This window comes from Prosopis cineraria, unplaced genomic scaffold (genome assembly GCF_029017545.1).
Source record: "Prosopis cineraria cultivar Desert tree isolate PC_DT_omini unplaced genomic scaffold, ASM2901754v1 PC2, whole genome shotgun sequence".
In the NCBI taxonomy this organism is placed as follows: Eukaryota; Viridiplantae; Streptophyta; class Magnoliopsida; order Fabales; family Fabaceae; genus Prosopis; species Prosopis cineraria.
The window spans coordinates 10,026,392-10,045,929 of NW_026555333.1; the positions used below are offsets into that span (position 1 = coordinate 10,026,392).

Below are 19,538 nucleotides of genomic sequence, written 5' to 3' on the forward strand. Positions count from 1 at the left end.
TATTAGTTGCTCTTGGCTAATTTCTTGGAATCAACATAAGTTAATTGAAGTAATAAAATTGTTTTAAATTTGAAATTTTTAATTTTTCCCCCACGAACTCTATTATTAAATACTTTTATATTATATAAAAATATTTTTAATAACTTATTGAATATTGCATAAAACAATAAAAATGTCTTGTGTTTTAAAATATGCCTAATTTTGGGAAAAAATGGCTAAAATATAAGACCCGGATGCATAGAACACTCTCCTTTGCCATTGCTAACAACAATATCTGATAATATCAAAACTTAACCTTGCCTCGCACATTGCCTTTCTTCTAATAATACCAATTAGTAATAGAATAAAAGTGTAAATTTATTTAAGAATTATTTTTTAAGAAGTATCTAGTATTCTATATTATAAGATGGTGTAAAATAAACCATCAATTAATAAAATGATATTGCCCAACACCTTCCCTCCAAATGATACTAATGGCCATTTGTGCCTCCACACCACTTGAGTATAAACCTCACACCTGTGATTGGGCATGCATGAGTTGTTGGTGTGGTTGTAGTAATTCTTCTCCTTCACCCACTCCTCCACGGCCTCTCACGAAGTCACTGTCTCTCCTCTTGATCACAACTGGTTGGCACCGTAAGTTACCGATTTTATGTTGGCAAATTGGCACTCCATTTTGTCTTGCTGGGACCAAACAATTAGACTTGTGGTACAACCCAGCTTTTGGCTCCGTCGAAGAGGGGCTACCCCAAACTCTTGCCTAGCTACTTGTGAGCTTCTAAGAACTCCCTCACCATATCCGGTAGTGCCAATTAGGGGAGTTGACAAAATTGCTTAGGAAGCTGAAGCTTGAGCTTGTCGTAGGTTCGGTTCTACCAAAGAGAAATCATGAAATTAACCGAGAGGACAAGTCTTTATCTCAAGCACCCTGTAACAGAACACATTTATTACATATTTTTATATGTTAATTAGGATTATTATTAAAGTTTTATTATCTTAAAGTGCACACAGATTACATTAGAATTAAAAATTTGCCTAAATGTCTAGGTATTATGTATTAGAAATATTTTAATTTAAAAATAAATATTTAAAAAATATATAAAAAATTGATAAAATATATTTTTAGTGCAGAAGAAATGTGGTTACCCTGCAATCCCATGAGGTGGTTCTGAATCCTAGTCGTTAGGAGCTTAAAGAAACAAGGCACTTTTCTCCGTCAGTTAGCTGCCAAGATCGTTCCAAAAACAGAGCACTCTCAATTGCCACGCCTTGGTCGCCTACTTAGCAAAAAGCTCCGACGATCGTTGACGCATTCCCATAGCTCTCAAAGTTAGAAAAGTACAAGGAGTCGATGTAGGGAACAAAACCCGGTGTGCTCACCTTTGTCGTACTTGATGGAGTCGATGCTTGAATGAGATGATTGATCTCCCCTCTACTTTTGAGTTTGAAAAGAGGTGATTCTAGGGAGAAGGAATGAATGAGCTCCAGTCTCTCACTGATGCAACTTTGACTGAGGAAGGAGGGTTGGAAGTTTCTTCTTTTCCTCGTCTTGTCGAGCCAAGGGAGAGAGATCTTGTGCAAAAATGGAGGGTGGGGAAGAAAAAGGAAGAAGAAGATACAGATGGTGAGGAGAGAGACTAAGAGAGGAGGCATAAATGTCGCACAGGCGTTTTGATGGAAGAACAATGTCACTTGTTAAATTCACGCGGGGACTACAATATTAAATAAATGTTTGCTAATATAAATTAAGGATGGGTGCTAGATGCTATAATTTAATTAATTGATAACTTAATTATATGCTCCTCCAACATTAGTTTATCATTAAATTTATATCTTTACCCTTAATAGGAATAGTAGTATTGGTAATAATAATAATAATAAACACTCTAATGTGCTCACCTTAATTTCACGTTGAATGTAGTGGGTTCTTTCCTTTATTCTTAATTTTTTTTTTCCCTTTTTGGTCCGAGGGTACGCTTCATTTCATTTCATCAATTACTAAATTTTAATTTATTTCATTACTTGGAATTTACTGGTTTAATCCTTTTCGTGGCACATCGCTTTGGGAAGGAAATTGTTTCGGGTGGCAAAGGGAGAAAGCGGAAGTTTGCTGCCAACTTGAGAAGGAAGACTCAAGGATCGGTCTCTGCGGCTTTCGATGCTTTGATTTCTTCATCCATGGCAGTGACAGTTTCCATGTAGCAAGAAATCATAAGAAGTATCGCAAAACTTGAGAGTCCTGAATCCCCAAATAGAATAACTGGTAATCGGTGCGCAGATTGAATGGGAAGCTCCAAGGCTTCTGCTGGGACTGCCGATAATTCTGCGACTGAGTCAGGCACCAGCAGCAGTACCCACTCTCATAATGATGTCGCCCACCACTCTGATTCCCCACCCTTCGCCGAAAGAGAGAAAGTCCTCGCCTACCATAAGGGTCGAATCTATGAAGCTAAGGTATTATACGCTCCCTCCTTTTCTTTATTCTCTTATTTTTCCTTTTCCCTCCTTTTTTTATGTTATCGACCTGCATATCTATATCTGAATGACCTTAATAATCCATGACTTCGATTTGTTACGTTCTCTTGTGATATATGTTGAAGTAACGTGAATTGTTCCTACTGTCATTGTGTCAGCTGGTGACTACTTGTGTAAGGACAGAGGGTAATTCTACAAACTGAACTACTCATAACTGTTATTTGTCTTGTTTCAAAGGTGTTGCGAATTGAGTACAGGCAGAATGCATGGAGCTTCTATGTTCATTATCCTGTAAGTAGTCTGTTTCCTTTCAATATTTCTCTTTCTTTTACCTTCCTCGTGGATTTCTGATTCCCTTCTAGCGTCTTTCTTATTCTTTTAAATCAACGTTATTCATCTTCCTTTCTTTTCTTACTTTTTCTTTCAGGGTTGGAAGAAAAGGTATGCATGTTATCCTTTTAGTCAGCCACAATAGAAGAAGGTTTTTGACTTTAAAATTTAAGAACTCCGGAATCATTTGGTTTCTTAGTGCTTGTTTCTGCTACAGTTGGGATGAATGGGTCGGTCTGGATCGTTTGATGAAATACACTGAGGAAAATTTACAGAAAAAACTTGCACATGAGAACGATGACAATGACAAGAATACAAAGGCAGCCCGTGCATCTCAACTTAAGTCCAAAAGTTCGAATGGTCAGATACTTCTCTATGCTTTAATTATTTCAATACCCAATCACTAGAGACTTGCTGATTATTATTATTATTATTATTATTATTATTATTGTTATTTTGGGGGAGGGAAGGAGCATTCACAGTTGAAAGTTGTCCCCCCTCCCTTCTCAAGACAAAAAGAAAATGAGGGATGCTTGGTTCATTCTTCACTCTTCTAGGGACAAATTGATAATATTTGGCAGTTAAATAGTGAGAGAATTTGTCATTCATCTTCTCTTTTTAACATAATCGAACCATTTAGTCATAACAAAGAGAAATTTGACAATTCATTGCTGCTATAATTTTCTCCCTTATAAAACTTAATTAGGCAATTCATGTTCCATGATTATGGTATCCTCAACCTGTTAACATAGTTAAGAGTTACCATGAAAGCCAGTTGGTCAAGAATTTATGTGATCTAGATATATGGTAATAAGTTAAGCTTGTCTCATATTTTTGTGAATAGAAAGAGTAAAATACTTTATTTTTACAGTTCATAAGTATCTTAAATCAAGTTTGCTCTAGTTTCTCCGTGTGCTCACACTCTGTTTAAGATATTTTGTTTAAATGTAATGCAGCAGCAAGAGGAAAGAAGCGAAAGAGTGAAGCTCTTGTTAAGGTACTCTCTGGTTTTAAATTTTATATAAATCGCTCACCGTGTACCCAGGTATTTTTTTAAGTGCCTTTGAATTATAAGGTGATTTTAACTCAGTTAAATTAGTTGAACAATATTTATTGATTCTATAAAAAATATTATTCATTATATTTAAAACTCCCCTCCTTTTCTTGGTAAGGAGACAGTTTTTGCTCTTCTTTCATTTGGCTATAGGATGTTATTAAAGTTAATTTTGTTTTGGCTAAATCTTAGGAAAAAGCTACTGTACATTCTGACAAGTTTGTGAGCCTTCAGATTCCTCCACCACTCAAGAAGCAATTAGTTGATGATTGTGAATTTATTACCCATCTGGGCAAGGTAGCTAGCCATATTGTGCCCATTTATGGCTTTTATTTGGAATGTTAGCAATGTATTACTCTCTTTGAAATAGCTGCTATGGCAAGTTCTACAACATGTAATTTTCTTCTATAACTTTTGCTTCAGATGCCTCAATAATTCTTACGAATTTTATATAATCCTTGTTGTACATTTGAGCCATCTTGGATTTTAATTATCTGATTCTTTGAGAACTTTCAAGATTCATTTAGCATGCCATCGCTAAAGGCATAGATTTAGCTATGTGTTTGAAGGTCCTTTTTGGTTACTAGAAATGAATGAAATAGAATGAATTGAAAAAATAAAGGTGAAAATAAGATGATCAAAGGAGATAGGTGAGCACATTCATAAGGGAGAGGGGTAATTTAGTTTATGAGGTTGGGAATAATGATTCATGAGATTTTTAAAGGGTGTGATGATTCCTATAGTTATAGTATATATTAATGAGTTTTATCATGTTTACCATGGGAGGAAGGATGATTTAGTTCATTTTTGGATTGATTTTTTTCAATCCATTCCACTCCATTCCTTTCTAGTAACCACACGGGACCCAAAGAATATCTAACTCTCTTGAATTTTTTGCTATATGAACTTCTACAAAACATCAATGACATCGATTCTGCTATAACTCCCAACTACCATACTAAATTTGGGAATTTTAAATAGCATGGTATCTTACTATCTTATATCATGGTATTCAATGTGCTAGGGAATGCAAATTAATGGCTCCTCAGTTTCTTTTTGTGCCAATGATTTTTGGCCCAATAGTTATGTAAAGAGAAATTTGTGTGTTCATGGTTATTTCCATGTCCCCATCCTATAGCTATATTGCGTTATTCTGATATAGATGCTTGGTGTTCATTATTTCATTAGGTTTGGTCACGTATTGATTTATTGTAGTATCTTATTTTAGTGGTCATTTGGATGTTTCACTGTGATGATCTAGTTGTTGTAAACACTATTCTATAGTTGAAAAGAGTTTATTATATTCTTTTGTGCAGCTTGTCAAACTTCCCCGTACTCCAAATGTGAATGACATTGTGAAGAAGTATCTTGATTACAGGTCCAAGAAAGATGGATCGTAAGTTCTTGCTGAAACCCTTCGCAACCCCCACCCCCCAATAAAAAAGCATCACATTTGAACATTTTGCTTTCTAGGGAATTATACCTTAAATTTATATGGATTCCATGTCAGAATTAAATAACTTTTCTTCTTTCAACCACTGCTGGGTGGCAGTTTCCATTATTGGAATTGTTTACTTTTGCCACCATAGGCTTGGTTAAGTGGTCAAGAGTGGGAGGGTTTAAGTACAAGGTTGCAAGTGTAAATCTTTCTTGTGTACCAAAGGAAAAGAATAGTGTATTTTTGGCTAAGAATGGAGGAAACCTCTTTCTAGTTTGATTCTTTGGCAAATGTACCCCCTCAAGTTTTATTTTTGGCAGTTAACTGCTTTAAACTTTCAATATGTAGTGATTAACCCTTTCCATTCACTAAAAAGATATAATGTTAGGACCCATTTACAAAGTATGAAAATTGAGCCTCATGTTGGAAGTATGGGATTTTGATGTGGAGCTTTTAAGTACTTTGGGCTTTCCAGCCCCTTGAGCCAGCTTTTAGAGTGTAGTTTTCCCAAAGTTTCTTTTGGGCACCAAAGTGGGATGGGACCCTCCTCCAAAACCTAACCATTGATGTGGGAGAACCAACTGAAGTGTTCCAAAGAACATCTTATATTATTCAACCTGGGACTTGAGCATCTCACTCTATCTTGATTTCCATCAATTGTTCTTTCTTGGAGAGTCAATGTCTTGATGACTACACTTTGCAAGACTCCACTTGATGACACTTGTATTCCTCACTAGTTAGAACCCTCCCCTAATTAAAATTCTCCATGAGCAAGCGGAGCGGCCCTCTTTCAGAAGGAAAAAGCCACCAGCTTTTATACCAATTGATGGGCACATATGTAGGGTGGGAAATTTTCCCCTAAAATGCTAGTTATTGAAGTGGGAGAATTTAAGCACTTGAGTACTTCACAGAGTATTCATACTAATTAGTGTGGCACACCCCATATTGGCTTAATCTCCATCATTTACCAATGAGAAAATGAGAAAAAGTAAATCAATTGAATTGAAATTAATTTATAATTAATACTACACTCATAATATATGCAAGCCATAAATCTTTAGAGGGTCATTTGCCAAAACGTCAAAATTGAATGAGTTTATTTCCAATTTGACCTTTATATATTGTAAATATTATAAACCTACCTTTGCATGCACCTGATGATGTTGTAATAAGGAGGACATGCAAGTAAATAGATGTTCAAGTCTTGCATATTTGGTTTCTGATAGACTATAATGATGTCATGTCATTTACATAGTTAGCTTCACCTAGTGAGATAAGACATCTTATTGTTGTAGATGTTCATATTGTGTATAATATTAAAATATTAGAAATTTCTTACTAATAAATATGCCATACGTTTACTAAGAAAAGTTCTTCTATGTTCCATATATTTATGTACCAACAGTCTTTGAAACATGTTCAAATACAAAATGCCTGTTATTCACATGAGACGTGTGAAAATTATTACACTAGTTGAAATTTCTCTATATACTACATTTGAATGTGTCAGTTGGTCTGCCATCAGCATCATAGACAGCATAAATTTGTTGTCCTCATTGACAACAAACAAACTGGGTTCCAATGTTGCCCCATCTCTAAAATAAGATATGTCTTTGAGATTGGCAAGAATTTTCTGACAGGCAGGGTTGACTCCTTGACAATGGATTTTAAAAAACAATCTTGAGCATATAATAGCATGTATTTTGGAATTCCTCATATCCACCTCTTCGTTGTTGGGCACGTGCATTTCGTCAATTATTGAAATCATCCAGTTTTACAAATTCCTTTATTCTTCTATTAGTCTACATTCAATTTGTGTGAAATAGGTATTCTGAAATCATTCCATATATACAATGAGTTAATTGTCACTAACTGTATTGTCTCGCATACCTTGGTACATGTAGTATACTCCTATGCTCATAGGATGCAATTGCTGAGTTTATCTAGCTGTTAAGTGTTTCAAAAAGGGTATTGATTTTATTTATAACAATTTGTTTTCAGGGTTGATGCGATAACCATATTTTACTAGCAAATTTCATTATGATTAATCTGTGCATTTCTTTTCAGCTTAGTGTCAATACACAATAGTTTTTTTTCTTAATATGCCTAGGTTTTACTGTTTAACGTATTCCGTTTGATATAGGATAGCTGATTCAGTTGGAGAAATTTTCAAGGGGTTGTGTTGTTACTTCGACAGAGCATTACCAGTAATGCTCTTGTACAAGAATGAGCGTAAGCAGTACCAAGAAGCTTGCCCCGATGATATCACTCCTTCTACTGTATATGGTGCAGAACATTTGTTACGTCTCTTTGGTATGCTCTTTTACAGTGAGGACGGGCTTGTTTATATGTTTTAGAGCTAAAAATGTGTTATCTTTGCATTGGAAGGGCTTTTTTCTTTTTTGGTTAAATATGGCAGGGCTTTATTATAACCACATTGTGAGTTTGTGATTTGTCATTACCCATAGAGTTAAAACATGGAGCGATGTGTGGTGTTTTGCTCTCTGCTGAACTGACATCATCAAAATGCTGATCTTTTGGCCCAGCCTCACATGTACATTTAAATTATCTATTAGGTGTTCTCTGTTTTGGGCTCATTGATATGGCCTCTAGACTAGCATCGAATTTATCTTTTTATTCTCATGGTTTCCCCAAACTTTAATGGGTTAAAGTGTTATTTTTTATCCTGTTCAACTTTGATAATGTGATATTCCTGTTGTGTGAAAGAAAATAATGTAATTTTTCTGGATGTGCAGTTAAGTTGCCCGAATTATTGTTCCATGCTAATATTGAAATGGAGACAATGATGCAGCTGCAGGCAAAATTGGTTGATTTTCTCAAGTATATACTCTTCTCCTTCCATTGAAGTTTCATTTTAACATTTGGCTTTCAAATTCAAAATTGAAGTAAACGATGAACAAGACATGAAAAATGAAATATTGAGGCCAGGGGGTGGGGGGAACTGAGGAAGTTCATTGCAGAGTTGGTTGGGCACGATTTAAAAAGCCGCAGGTACTGAGTAACTGATGTGTGCTTCTGAAGCTTGTGATGTGATCATTGCAGAGTTAGTTGGCCACGTGGGTCTGACCTCAGCATTTACATTTTTCACTTGGAAGCGTGGAACTTATGTGATCGGCTATCACCTTGTGCTTGACTATGGTCTCTGTTGCGGTGCAGGTTTCTACAGAAAAATCAGAACTCGTTTTTTCTCTCGACTTATCATGTCCCAGAAGAGATTGAGAACAGCACCAACAAAAAAGACGAATAGCCTAGGAACCTGTTTGTACATAATACTGATGAGCTGCTGCTGTCATAGAAGGTATTCAGAATTGACATATATTTGTTGTGGATATTATTAATCCAAACTATTCATTAATGCATAATATATTATCGGGAACCGCATTGTCAGCGTCAGCCATGTTGAGTTGGGTGAGTGACATTTCCGGAAGGAACATTGAGTATATGACAGACCCTCATTTTTGTAAATTCATTGTATTTCTGAAATTTGTATTGGCGTTAGTCTCCTGTTTTGCGTAACTTGAATGCGGCTGAACCTGCTGTAGCATTTTGCATTTAACTATGTCAATAATTTCCACTAATAGAACCACAGTCAATCAATAATACATTTGAATATCGGTAGGGGAGACCCGAAGAAATACCAAGTACTCCCTCTAGTTCTAATCATAAAGCAAATTTTTAAAGTTTTATGTGGTCTAAAATATAGAATGAAGATGTGTTAGTTAAATTTTTTCCAATCTCGCCCCTCCTAAATTGCAATGAGTTGGCATACTTTTAATTCCTGAACAATGCTCTATATGAATTATGATTAATAATTTTAGTGAAAGTGTGAAATCAGAAAGTCATGTTTTTCTACAAGATTAAGGCATCAACTACTACTCTTAAGAACCATGAAGTTAGTTAAATTTGCCTTGTAATTAAAATTGAGAGTGTCTTTTAGAGATAGTGATATTTAAGAACTTTTCTGTGATAAAAAGGAGGTTTAATGGACCCCCTTCAGATTTAAAACCTAGGACATTGGGTCTCGAGAACCACGCCGAAGCCGCTCACGCCTGTAAACTACAGACTATGATGAGGCGATCCCAGTATCTAAAAATGTTGTGGAGCCATTTGTCCTTACAGTGTTGCCAGTTGGGGAAGGGAGCATTTTCTTTCCAATTTTGGAAGCATCTTTCCACCACCTCCAGATTCGTTCCATTAACTTTCCAACTAAAAAGGTTCTTTTTCTTTTTCTGGTAGGTCTTGGAAACATTGACGCACAAGATATGTGGGTAGAGTTAGAAAAAAGAGTGGAGCGTACAAGATCGCCTGTTTAAACTTATTTTTATAAAAATTTAAGTTTTAAAAAATAATATTTTTTAAAAAATTGGGCTTTTAAACCCGATCCTAATAAATCATGAAAAAAGGAGCTCAGGTGGCCCTTTTAAGACTTGTTTTTGTCTTTCCTTTAAAAAATAAAATATTTTTAATTTTTAAATTGAATTTAAACTTTAAAATAAATGTTTATATTTTCAAATTAAAATTTTTATTATTTATTTTTAATTTTTTCACATTATTATTTTTATTTTTAAAAAATATATGAAATATTATAATTAAAAATTTTAATTTTTAAAAATTTTTAATAATAATAAAATAATAATAATAATAATAAGGGCTTACGGGCCTAACCCTGAAGTCTTTTATAAAAGTCAAATTTTAAAAAATGAGATATTTTAAAAAAATTAAGTTTACGGGTTTGAATTTTTAAAGATCGGGCTCGCTTGTTTTTCAACTTATATGTGAACATTAATTTTTTTGCACTGATCCCACTTATCTACTTTCAAAATATTAGTGATGACGCCGATGACCATTTGAATAATAAAACTTGAGAATGAGTAGTGATACCTACCATTTATTAATAGCATGACTTCTAATGGCATTTTCGTACGTATGATGATAAATTAGTATACTTGATGAAAAACTCACTGACCTAGACTCAAATATATTATTAAGTTCGAAATTGAGGGTTTTTCTCTTACTGTAATCCTGCTTAAGGACATTGACTCTTTTTTCATTGAAGTCAATTTGTCACTGATATTTTGGCCAAAAAGATTGTCACTGATATTATCAAATTTAATTTATTTTTTTAAATTAAACATCCTTCAAATAGGAAATTATAAATAACTTTAAATTAAAGTTGTCAGCTATAGAATTTTTTTCTTGCTTTAGGTTAATTAAAACGAAGTAGTCTTCTAATCATTTGAACTGTATTAGTAGTATGATCATTTTGCTAACAAAAGACTAGTGTAATTGACAAAGATGCGATTTATATCTCACGAGAACATAAGCTCGAATTCACCGTCAATGAGGGCTTGGTTGATAAATAATTTATAAATATTTATCTAAATGCTCTTTGAATTATGAGATTTAAGTTCTTTAGATGAGTTTGAGGATATAATTTACCTAAATTTTTGTTTTTATAAAATAATGTCTTGATCATTTATTTACTTTTTATCTAGGAAAAATAACAATTAAAGACCACCAGAAAAAATTTATATTAATTAAGAATCAGTTATTATCAAAATTTGAATGAAAAATAAATTTAAATGATTATTGTTAATTTAAAATGAGTTATTATTAAAATTTAAATAAATATTTGTTAATAAAATATTAACTCGAATTAACAAATATCTATTCATGTTTTGACAATAAGTGATCTTTAACGGATATAAATTTCTCGCAACGCTTTTTGATTGATAATTTTCCTTTCATCTATACTTTGAAATATCAAAATAAAAAACGTTATTTTGTTTGTTGTGATATATTAAATATAAATTTAAATCATACAAATTTATTTTATTTTAATTTTCCACTGTTTTTTCTGTGATAGAACATGGGTATGCGTATCCTTTGCATGCACGCGCGCGCGCGCGCGCGCATATATATATATATATGTTTGTTCTTTTGGGGGTCCGGTGGAAATTTGCACCCCTGTTGACAAGGAATTCTGGTCTGTCAGAAAAAGAATGACTCTCCAATTATATTCAGAGTCGCGTTCAACAAAATTATGGAATCAAGTGTGTGGAATAGTTGACGGTTTAGATGTTCTCCAAGCACGAGAATTACCTGAAGCGTCGGGAATGTTCCACCGTCTGACATCTGTAGGTACAAGAGGCTGCCAGGTCCCATTTTTTTCTTGTCATAGAATTTTTTAACAGGTGAGATGGATGCTGCTGTCATCTTCTTCCCAGAGTTCATATAGGCCAGCGGCCCATTCCTCTGAAACTATACCATGGAAGAGTTCACTACTGTGTGCCTCTTATTACTCATCCCATCTTCTGTCTCGTGTTTTCAGTTATCGTCCTCAACAATCCAAACTCTGAACAAGGGCGAATACCTCTCTGTAGAGAACCCGCAAGATGTTCTGCTTTCACCCAGTGGCGTGTTCTCCGCCGGCTTTCAATCCGTTGGTGTTAATGCTTATTGCTTCGCCGTGTGGTTCACCCGCAACCCCACCCTCGTTTGGACGGCGAATCGTGACCAACCAGTTAACGGAAAGCGCTCCAAACTTTCTCTTCTCAAATCTGGAAATCTTCTCTTGACAGATGCTGACGAGTTGGACGTTTGGGCCTCCGACACTTCATCGGCAACCTCTGTTGAGTTGCTTCTCTACGACTCTGGTAATCTTGTTCTCCGAGAAACCAAGGGTGTCGTTTTATGGCAGAGCTTTGATTTCCCTGCCGATACTCTTCTGCCTCACCAACAACTCACCAGATTCACCAAGCTGGTCTCCTCAAGGAGTGAGACAAACCATTCCTCGGGTTTTTATTCTGTGTTTTTCGACAACGACAACGTCCTCCGTCTTCTCTACGACGGTCCTGAAATTTCCAGTATTTATTGGCCGGATCCTGGGCGCGTGAGTTGGCAGAATGGAAGGAGCACTTATAACGGAAGCAGGATTGCGGTGCTCGATTCCTTGGGAAATTTCAGTTCATCGGACCAGTTCAGTTTTATAACTTCCGACTACGGCGCGGTGCTCCAAAGAATGTTGAAAATTGATTCCGACGGTAATGTTCGAGTTTATAGCCAGGAATCTGAAGGACATGAATGGTATGTGTCTTGGCAGGCCATATTAACGCCCTGCTCAATTCATGGAATCTGTGGTGCCAATAGCCTGTGCAGCTATGATCCTGGTGGTTCTGGAAGGAAATGCTCTTGTCTTCCAGGTTTTCGACGCAGGAATTCTAGCGATTGGTCCCTGGGGTGTGAACCAAAACATAATTTCTCTTGCAACCCAAGTGCGTCTTACTTTGTACGTCTTCCCCATGTTGATTTCTACGGCTCTGATCGTCAATTTACCTCAAATTCCACCTTGGAGGATTGTATGAACTTGAATTTGCAATCCTGTGATTACAAGGCCTTCCAGTATAAATTTAGTGAGGATCGCGGCTATTTTAACTGTTTCCCAAAGACCTTCTTGATCAATGGGTATGTTTCACCCGATTTCCAAGCGGGAGTCTACTTGAGACTGCCTAGAGGCAAGCCATTCTCTATGCAAGAATCCCTTCAAGAATCAAGTGCCGAGTGTTCAAACAAAACAATAACAATTGAAAGAGGGTATGTAAAAGCCCATGAAAATAGAAATTTGAAGCTAATGGCTTGGTTTGCTTATAATATAGGAGGGTTTGAGATCCTTTGTATCCTTTGCGTGTGGTGTTTCTTGATGAGAGACCGAAGAAGATCACAGGCCAATGAATGCGCACAAAGCTACCTTCCCATAGGCTCTGGGCTCAAGAAATATAGTTACACTGAGCTTAAAAAGGCGACCAAAGGTTTTTGTCAGGAGATTGGAAGAGGATCAGGTGGGATTGTATACAGGGGTGAATTGTCAGATAATAGAGTTGTGGCAATCAAGAAACTGAGTGAAGCTAGTCAAGGGGAAGAAGAATTTTATGCTGAAGTAAGCAACATTGGAATGCTTAATCACATGAACTTGATTAAAATGTGGGGATACTGCTCAGAGGGGAAGCACAGGCTATTGGTATATGAGTTCATGGAGAATGGTTCTTTAGCTAAAAACCTAGAGTCAAAATCTCACGCTCTAGATTTTAGGACAAGTTTCCACATTGCCCTAGGTGTAGCAAGAGGTCTAGCGTATTTGCATGAGGAATGCTTGGAGTGGATTCTGCACTGTGATGTAAAGCCTCAAAACATACTTTTAGATTCTGATTATCAACCGAAGGTAGCAGATTTTGGGCTATCCAAGCTACTTAAGCGAGATGATTCTGACAATTCAAAGTTCTCAAGAATAAGGGGCACAAGAGGTTATATGGCTCCTGAGTGGGTTTTCAATATGCCTATTACCTCTAAAGTAGATGTTTATAGCTATGGAATTGTGGTGTTGGAGATTATGACTGGGAAGAATCCGATGAAGGGTGGTGACCAAGACATGAATGGCAGTGGAAGAGAAGGAAGGCAACATGGGTTGGTGGGATGGGTGAGGGAGAAAAAGAGCAAAGCATCCTCAAAAGCTTCTTGGTTACAGCAAATAATGCACCCCATGATATGTGGTCATTTGGAGACAAAAAAGATGGAAATTTTGATGGAAGTGGCTTTACAATGTGTAGAAGAAGACAGAGATGCAAGGCCTACCATGAGGCAAGTCGTTGAGATGCTACAAGGTCAAGAAAATGAGTAGTTTGAGACTTTAGTAACATGCTAGCTGCATAAATGTCTGATTCACAAAATTCTAAAGGTTTGGAGTCGAGAGAGCTTTGTCTAGTTCCCTTAGAGAGCTAGGTCTCTCTTTCCTTACCCTAGCCGACACCTCTGCTTTCTTCCTTCCTCACCGTTAGCTCATTGCTTATGCTTTCTTGTCGTCTCCATTCTGGCTTTAGTTTTTGTTTCCTTCTTCAGCTTCCTCTGCTTTGGATTTGTTTTACTTTTTCAAACCACTGCCTCTCTCTCTCTCTTCTCTTCGTTACCTTTCGCTTTGATCCATTGCCTTGCTGTTTGTTCCTTCACTGCCTCTAGTTTTGTTACCGCCTTTTGTTTTCTAGTAGCCTTTTGATTTCCATTTCCACCATATTTTTACTTTCCTTTATCGTCTCTATTATCTTTGTTCCCTCACTTGTTTCCACCACCTTTTCTCTTTTTCTTCATTGTTTTGCTACTTCTTTGTCTCTCTTCCTTCCTTTGGACCCTTAATTATCTTTACTTGTATTTCTCCTCTGATTTTTGGGTTTCGTTCTAGGCATCTTGATTTAGGTTTTTCTACTTTTCTTTACCCTTTACTTTTGTTGTTTGACAATTTCTAGCTTTCTGTAGGCTATCTTAGAGTGGGTAGTGCCATGACATGCTTTCTTGACCTTAGGCTACTCTATTGCTTAGTTAGGGCTCTTGATCTGAGTTTGTTCTAGGTTATTTTTGTGATAATCCTTAGGCAAGGAATGGGCTACTCACTTTAGTTGTTTTGCTGTTTTCCTTTCTCTAGTTATCTTTTATTTCATACTTTCAGGTGTGTTATGTTTTGGTCTACTCTTTAGATGCTTTTTTGCTACTGAAGCTTCCCTTGTCTTTGGGCTTTTAGGTTCGTGTAATTGATTCTTGGCTTCTTGCCACTTTATTGAGAACCATTGGTTCTCCTTTCTGTGCCTTTATGGTCCCTCGTGTATGGATGAACTTGTGAAGATGGTGCTTATCAGACTTTGTAGGTGGCGGGTTGTCGAAGATGGCTCTCCTTTGATGTTCATAGATCTTCATCCTCTCAGTTACACTTTGCTTCTGCTAGAGTTCACGCTAATGGGCTATCTATTGTTGCTTTCTTTGTGGTTTGATGGTTCCTTGCTTGTTGTGGCCCAATCTAAGGGGTTTTGCGGGTATCACCTGTGAGACACATTTTGTATGCTTAATTGCATGACTACATATCCTGGGACTCAAATACAAAACCTCAAATTAAGCTGTTTAAGCCCTAACCACTTAGACAAGCACCTATTCGTTATTGTGTTGCACTTTTAAATATGTAAAACTTTTAGTAATGAATAAATTTGACTTTTTCTCTAAAAAAAAGGTTTGATTCTATGGGTCTCTTTGTTTTCTTGGTCAACCAAGTCATGCAAGCTAGCCTTTGATTGACACGTATTATGAATCTTGCAGTCATAATCGCACATTTAAGGACCAGCTTGTAAGCACATCACAGAGACGTATTACTGTTTTGATGTAATCAGTTCTTACCAATCCTCTTAGGTTGGTTTAAGCTGTGTCTGTTGTAAATAATAACGCCGAGAAATCCTTCCTATGATATCCATAAATAACAATGGGTGTTAGTTCGCATTCTGTTAACTTCTTCTAACAATCTGATTCAAGTGCTAGAGGGATGTCATGGTGAATCCAACACATTGAGTCAACTGTAGATACATTAAGTTTAGAATTTAAAATTTAACATTGTTTTAATTGAACTTCAGACAATGATAACAAAATGTTAAACAATTATTAATTACTGGGATGAGGAAGAATATTTTTAATGGACTAATTTTGTAATTAAAATATCATTAAGAAGAAACACGAAATTTTAAGTGTGTAGAAATTAAAAAATTATAGAAAAATGATTTCCCCTGAAAAATTATGTGTTGTAGTTTCTTTTAAAAAAACACCTAGTAAGCTTGCAACTGCAACCTCATGGTATGATGGAATAGGAATTAGTGGTTGACCACAAGACCTTCTTTACTAAGTCTTTAGGATAATACAGCCTAACATTCAATATACAAAACAAAAGTTATCGTTGGCCCAAAAGGTTGCAAAACTTTTTCAATGTGGGAGTCCAATCTGGTTCCTGGAGCTTAGGGCGTTTTGGGTTTCTTTATGAAGAAAATGTTACTTAAAAAATTGAAAAAACTTTATTATATTTATTTAAACATTTAAAAATAATCAAAATGTCAGGGAGAAAGAGAAAGTTCAAATTATTTTTAAAAAAATTTTAATAGTCGCAACAAAACATTGGCTAAAAAAATAGTTGCAACAAAAATAAAATAACTTAGCTAATTATTTCTTTAATAAATAAATAAAAGGAAAACCCTATCAACCACACTTCCGCTTCTGATTCTAGGCTGAATTTGGAATTCAAATTTTTGGTTCATAATCATAGTTAGCTTTATTTTTTTGCTAATCTTCATCTAGGAGGAAGGATTACTCTCGCAGTTACTAGTTGTGGAAATACTTTGAGTAACTTCAGAAAAGAAAAAAGCAAAAATGAGGCTTAAACATGGCATACTCTTTTTTTTTTTGAAAAAAAGGTTAAATTGACTTTATTAAATTTAAATGAATGATTAAGAATGATATCACACTTTATATATAATGAAAAGCTGGGAAACATATTTTTGGTCTTTTCAGGTACGAACAAAATTTTTAAGTTCTTGCATTAAAATATAGGCTAAAATATACTTTCGATTCTCTAATTTCATACAATATTTTAATTTGATCTTTTAATTTTATAAATTATTTTTATAATCCCTTAATCCTAATATTGTTAGTTTTAAATGGTTATTTTTTTTATCACAATCATTGTTAGTTAAAAAATAAACTTAATTTGTCAACATCCGATAATATTTTTTATTATTTAAAAGTTTAAAATTAATGGATTTATCGTCTTCTTTCTTTTTTAAATGATTTAATTTCCCCCTTTATGATCATAATTTATACTAAGTTTTACCGATAAACTTAAGAAGTATTGTTAATTTGAACATTATTTTTTCACTTGATAGCAATGTTCTTTTGTGACTTGAATTGACCCAAGTTGGTCAAACTATTACTTGGTGAAGAAGTGGTTTAGTTCAACTATTTTATTCATTCTAATAGTTGGCTCTGGTTAGCCCGCCATATTTTTAATGTTGTATGTGTGCGCATATATATTATTATTTATTTAATTATTATATCAACAGTTTGACTATCAATTTAATTGGTTAAACTATAAGAGACTCGTTGACATTTTCGTTCTATCATCCAGTTTGGTCTTTGAAACATTGCTTGATAATTAATTGATGCAGTAAAAGTAAATTATTTTGTGTTTGTCATTTTTCATTAAAAAAAAGTAAATTACTTTGAGCTTCGTTAATGTATATGCTGAAATTGCCAAAAAACTTATTAACAGGAAATTGAGGAACGCTCTGCTTCTTTTGAAAGCTGCCATAAAGGAGAACCGCCTCCACCACCAGATTTTGATCGGTCTACCAAGAAGGTAAAGCTACGTGAGGAACCAGAAGTTGATGATGAAGCCATGGATGCCGATTACCAAGCCCCGTCTTTTGAGGAGGAACCTCACATTTATGCTACTCCTGATATGGTCCCTGAAACGTAAGAAGAAACAGATGTGGCAATGTTCATTGACGAGATCCAACCTATGCCCACTGATGAGGTCCAGCCGAAACCCAAGCCCCCATCCTTTAAGGATAAGCTACTCACAATGATAGTAACCACGCAGAAGAAGAAGGCGATATCAAACTTAGTAAAGGAGATGTTATCATCAGTATTAATGATGGCATCCTAACAATCAACTTCTTTACTCTAGTACTGAACGTCTTGAACAAAAGAATGGGCTACGCTGTTGTTGTGAAACTTCTAGGGTGAACTATAAGCTACAAGCAACTCAAGACACAACTTGAACTTATCTAGCGAACTATTGGCCAATTTCAGCTCACTGACCTTAATAAAGAATACTTTATTGTTAAGTTCAAAGAAGAGGAAGATTTTTAGAGAGTGCTAACTTATGGCCCTTGGGTCATTTTTGGTCGTCACCTGATGATACAGCCTTAGACACCTTCTTTTAAACCACAAGACCACGTCATCAACCATATGGTGGGATGGGTGCGATTCCCTGGATTATCGGCTCATTATTATCACAAAGTATTATTCGCTTTATCGAAAGCATTTTGGCAATGTTATAAGAGTTGACTACAACATAGATTCAGGCAAAAGAGGCAAGTTTGCCTGGTTAGCTGTCATCATTGATCTCTCTGAGCCTCTTACTTCCAAGGTTCAGGTTGATGGTGAAACCATTTACGTGGAATATGAAAACCTCCCTATAATTTGTTTCCATTGCGGCTGATATGGACATTTAGAAGATCGTTGCCTTGAAAAAATGGTGTTCATGGTGACCGATGCAAATCAACACCTCACCTGGAGGTCACTCTACCCAACAGACCTAACACGCGTGCACAAGCAAAGTACGGATCATGGATGCACCCACCACCTAGTACAGACATAAATATGTGAAAGGAAGTAGAAAGGAGGTCACTCATGTCAATAAGAGTATTGCATCAACCTCATGATTTGCAGTACGCGAGGACGTAGAAGACCTGCATGAGCAACAGTAACAAGCAGTATATGACACTATCAGAAATGCCAAGGCAACCACTAATGGTACTGCCAATATTATGAAACACATAGGGAAAGAGGTACGACATCAAAAGAACACATAAAGCAAAGGAAATCATGCAAGAGGCGCCAAGCAAGGATTGTCTCTTTAATACCCCTAGCTACCAGGCCTATCAAGCCCAAATGACTTTAGACCGAAACCATAATCAGGCCGTCATTATTCAAGATGCAAGAATCCTATTAAGCAAACCCACGACTTTGGGTCTTCACTTATTATAAACCCACCCATCCGATATTATTATCCATCCGTCTCTATACAGCAAAAAGATATCCAACCAAACCCCCAGATCTAGAGACATCCAAGAGAGGTTTCAAATTGTCTTCAGGGGTGAAAATTTCCAACCCTAAAGTCAAACCTAATGATTCAGGCCCAGGGCCATCTGTGAGAGTACTAAAAGAGATAGCATGTGGAATCCAAGATGACCACACCAAAGAGTTCAACGATGATGCCATTGCTATGCTTGCTGAGGGAGTTGCTTTTAACTCAACCTCTGAGCAATAAACTCTCTCTTCTTCTTTTTATTATGTCTATTTTTACTTGGAACTGTCAAGGAGCCTTTGATAAAAGGTTTTCCTCTATTATGAGATCTCTTATATCTAACTATAAACCTGATATCATTGTCCTTGTAGAACTATGCATCTCTGATCTCAAGGCTAATAAAGTTATCGAAAGAATTGGTTTTCACAATTCTCACAGGGTTGAAGCTTCAAGCTTTTCCGGGGGTATATGGATTTTATAGTCTGACAAAGTAGAGATCCAAATCATCTCAAACCATGTTCAATTCATTCATATGGAAGTCGCTCTCTTACCTGATG

The 19,538-nt window shown here is 35.8% G+C and overlaps 2 protein-coding genes across 7 annotated transcripts; both read left to right on the plus strand.

Annotated features, from left to right (window-relative positions):
* Nucleotides 1-1,900: 1,900 nt before the first annotated feature.
* LOC129303871 (protein MRG1-like) lies at nucleotides 1,901-8,822 on the plus strand. Of its 5 annotated transcripts, none has more exons than XM_054943425.1 (11): nucleotides 1,901-2,454; nucleotides 2,713-2,766; nucleotides 2,903-2,916; nucleotides 3,023-3,165; nucleotides 3,765-3,802; nucleotides 4,094-4,156; nucleotides 5,176-5,255; nucleotides 7,441-7,610; nucleotides 8,054-8,138; nucleotides 8,361-8,374; nucleotides 8,475-8,822. In XM_054943425.1, the coding sequence occupies exons 1-11, from the start codon at nucleotides 2,284-2,286 to the stop codon at nucleotides 8,654-8,656; spliced, it is 1,014 nt and encodes a 337-aa protein (XP_054799400.1). In that variant the 5' UTR covers nucleotides 1,901-2,283; the 3' UTR covers nucleotides 8,657-8,822. The 5 variants fall into 5 exon arrangements, with proteins under 5 accessions (XP_054799400.1, XP_054799399.1, XP_054799398.1 ...); XM_054943424.1 differs by having other exon boundaries at nucleotides 1,903-2,454; nucleotides 3,762-3,802; XM_054943423.1 differs by having other exon boundaries at nucleotides 1,904-2,454; nucleotides 4,052-4,156.
* A 2,483-nt stretch (nucleotides 8,823-11,305) lies between these two features.
* Nucleotides 11,306-17,976, plus strand: LOC129303111 (putative receptor protein kinase ZmPK1). 2 transcript variants are annotated; one of them, XM_054942162.1, is made up of 2 exons: nucleotides 11,306-13,975; nucleotides 17,440-17,976. In XM_054942162.1, exons 1-2 carry the CDS (start codon nucleotides 11,587-11,589, stop codon nucleotides 17,445-17,447), a joined length of 2,397 nt encoding a protein of 798 aa, XP_054798137.1. In that variant the 5' UTR covers nucleotides 11,306-11,586; the 3' UTR covers nucleotides 17,448-17,976. The 2 variants fall into 2 exon arrangements, with proteins under 2 accessions (XP_054798137.1, XP_054798136.1); XM_054942161.1 differs by lacking the exon at nucleotides 17,440-17,976 and adding an exon at nucleotides 14,884-15,629 and having other exon boundaries at nucleotides 11,307-13,975.
* The last annotated feature ends 1,562 nt before the right edge of the window (nucleotides 17,977-19,538 follow it).

Bases quoted from the DNA above. Each gene is read 5' to 3' on its own strand.
- LOC129303871 (XM_054943422.1), top strand. From the start codon at position 2,284: ATGGGAAGCTCCAAGGCTTCTGCTGGGACTGCCGATAATTCTGCGACT. The intron at 3,803-4,051 runs GTACTCTCTGGT...GCTAAATCTTAG, and splicing joins AGAGTGAAGCTCTTGTTAAG to GAAAAAGCTACTGTACATTC. The intron at 7,611-8,053 runs GTATGCTCTTTT...CTGGATGTGCAG, and splicing joins ACATTTGTTACGTCTCTTTG to TTAAGTTGCCCGAATTATTG.
- LOC129303111 (XM_054942161.1), top strand. From the start codon at position 11,587: ATGGAAGAGTTCACTACTGTGTGCCTCTTATTACTCATCCCATCTTCT.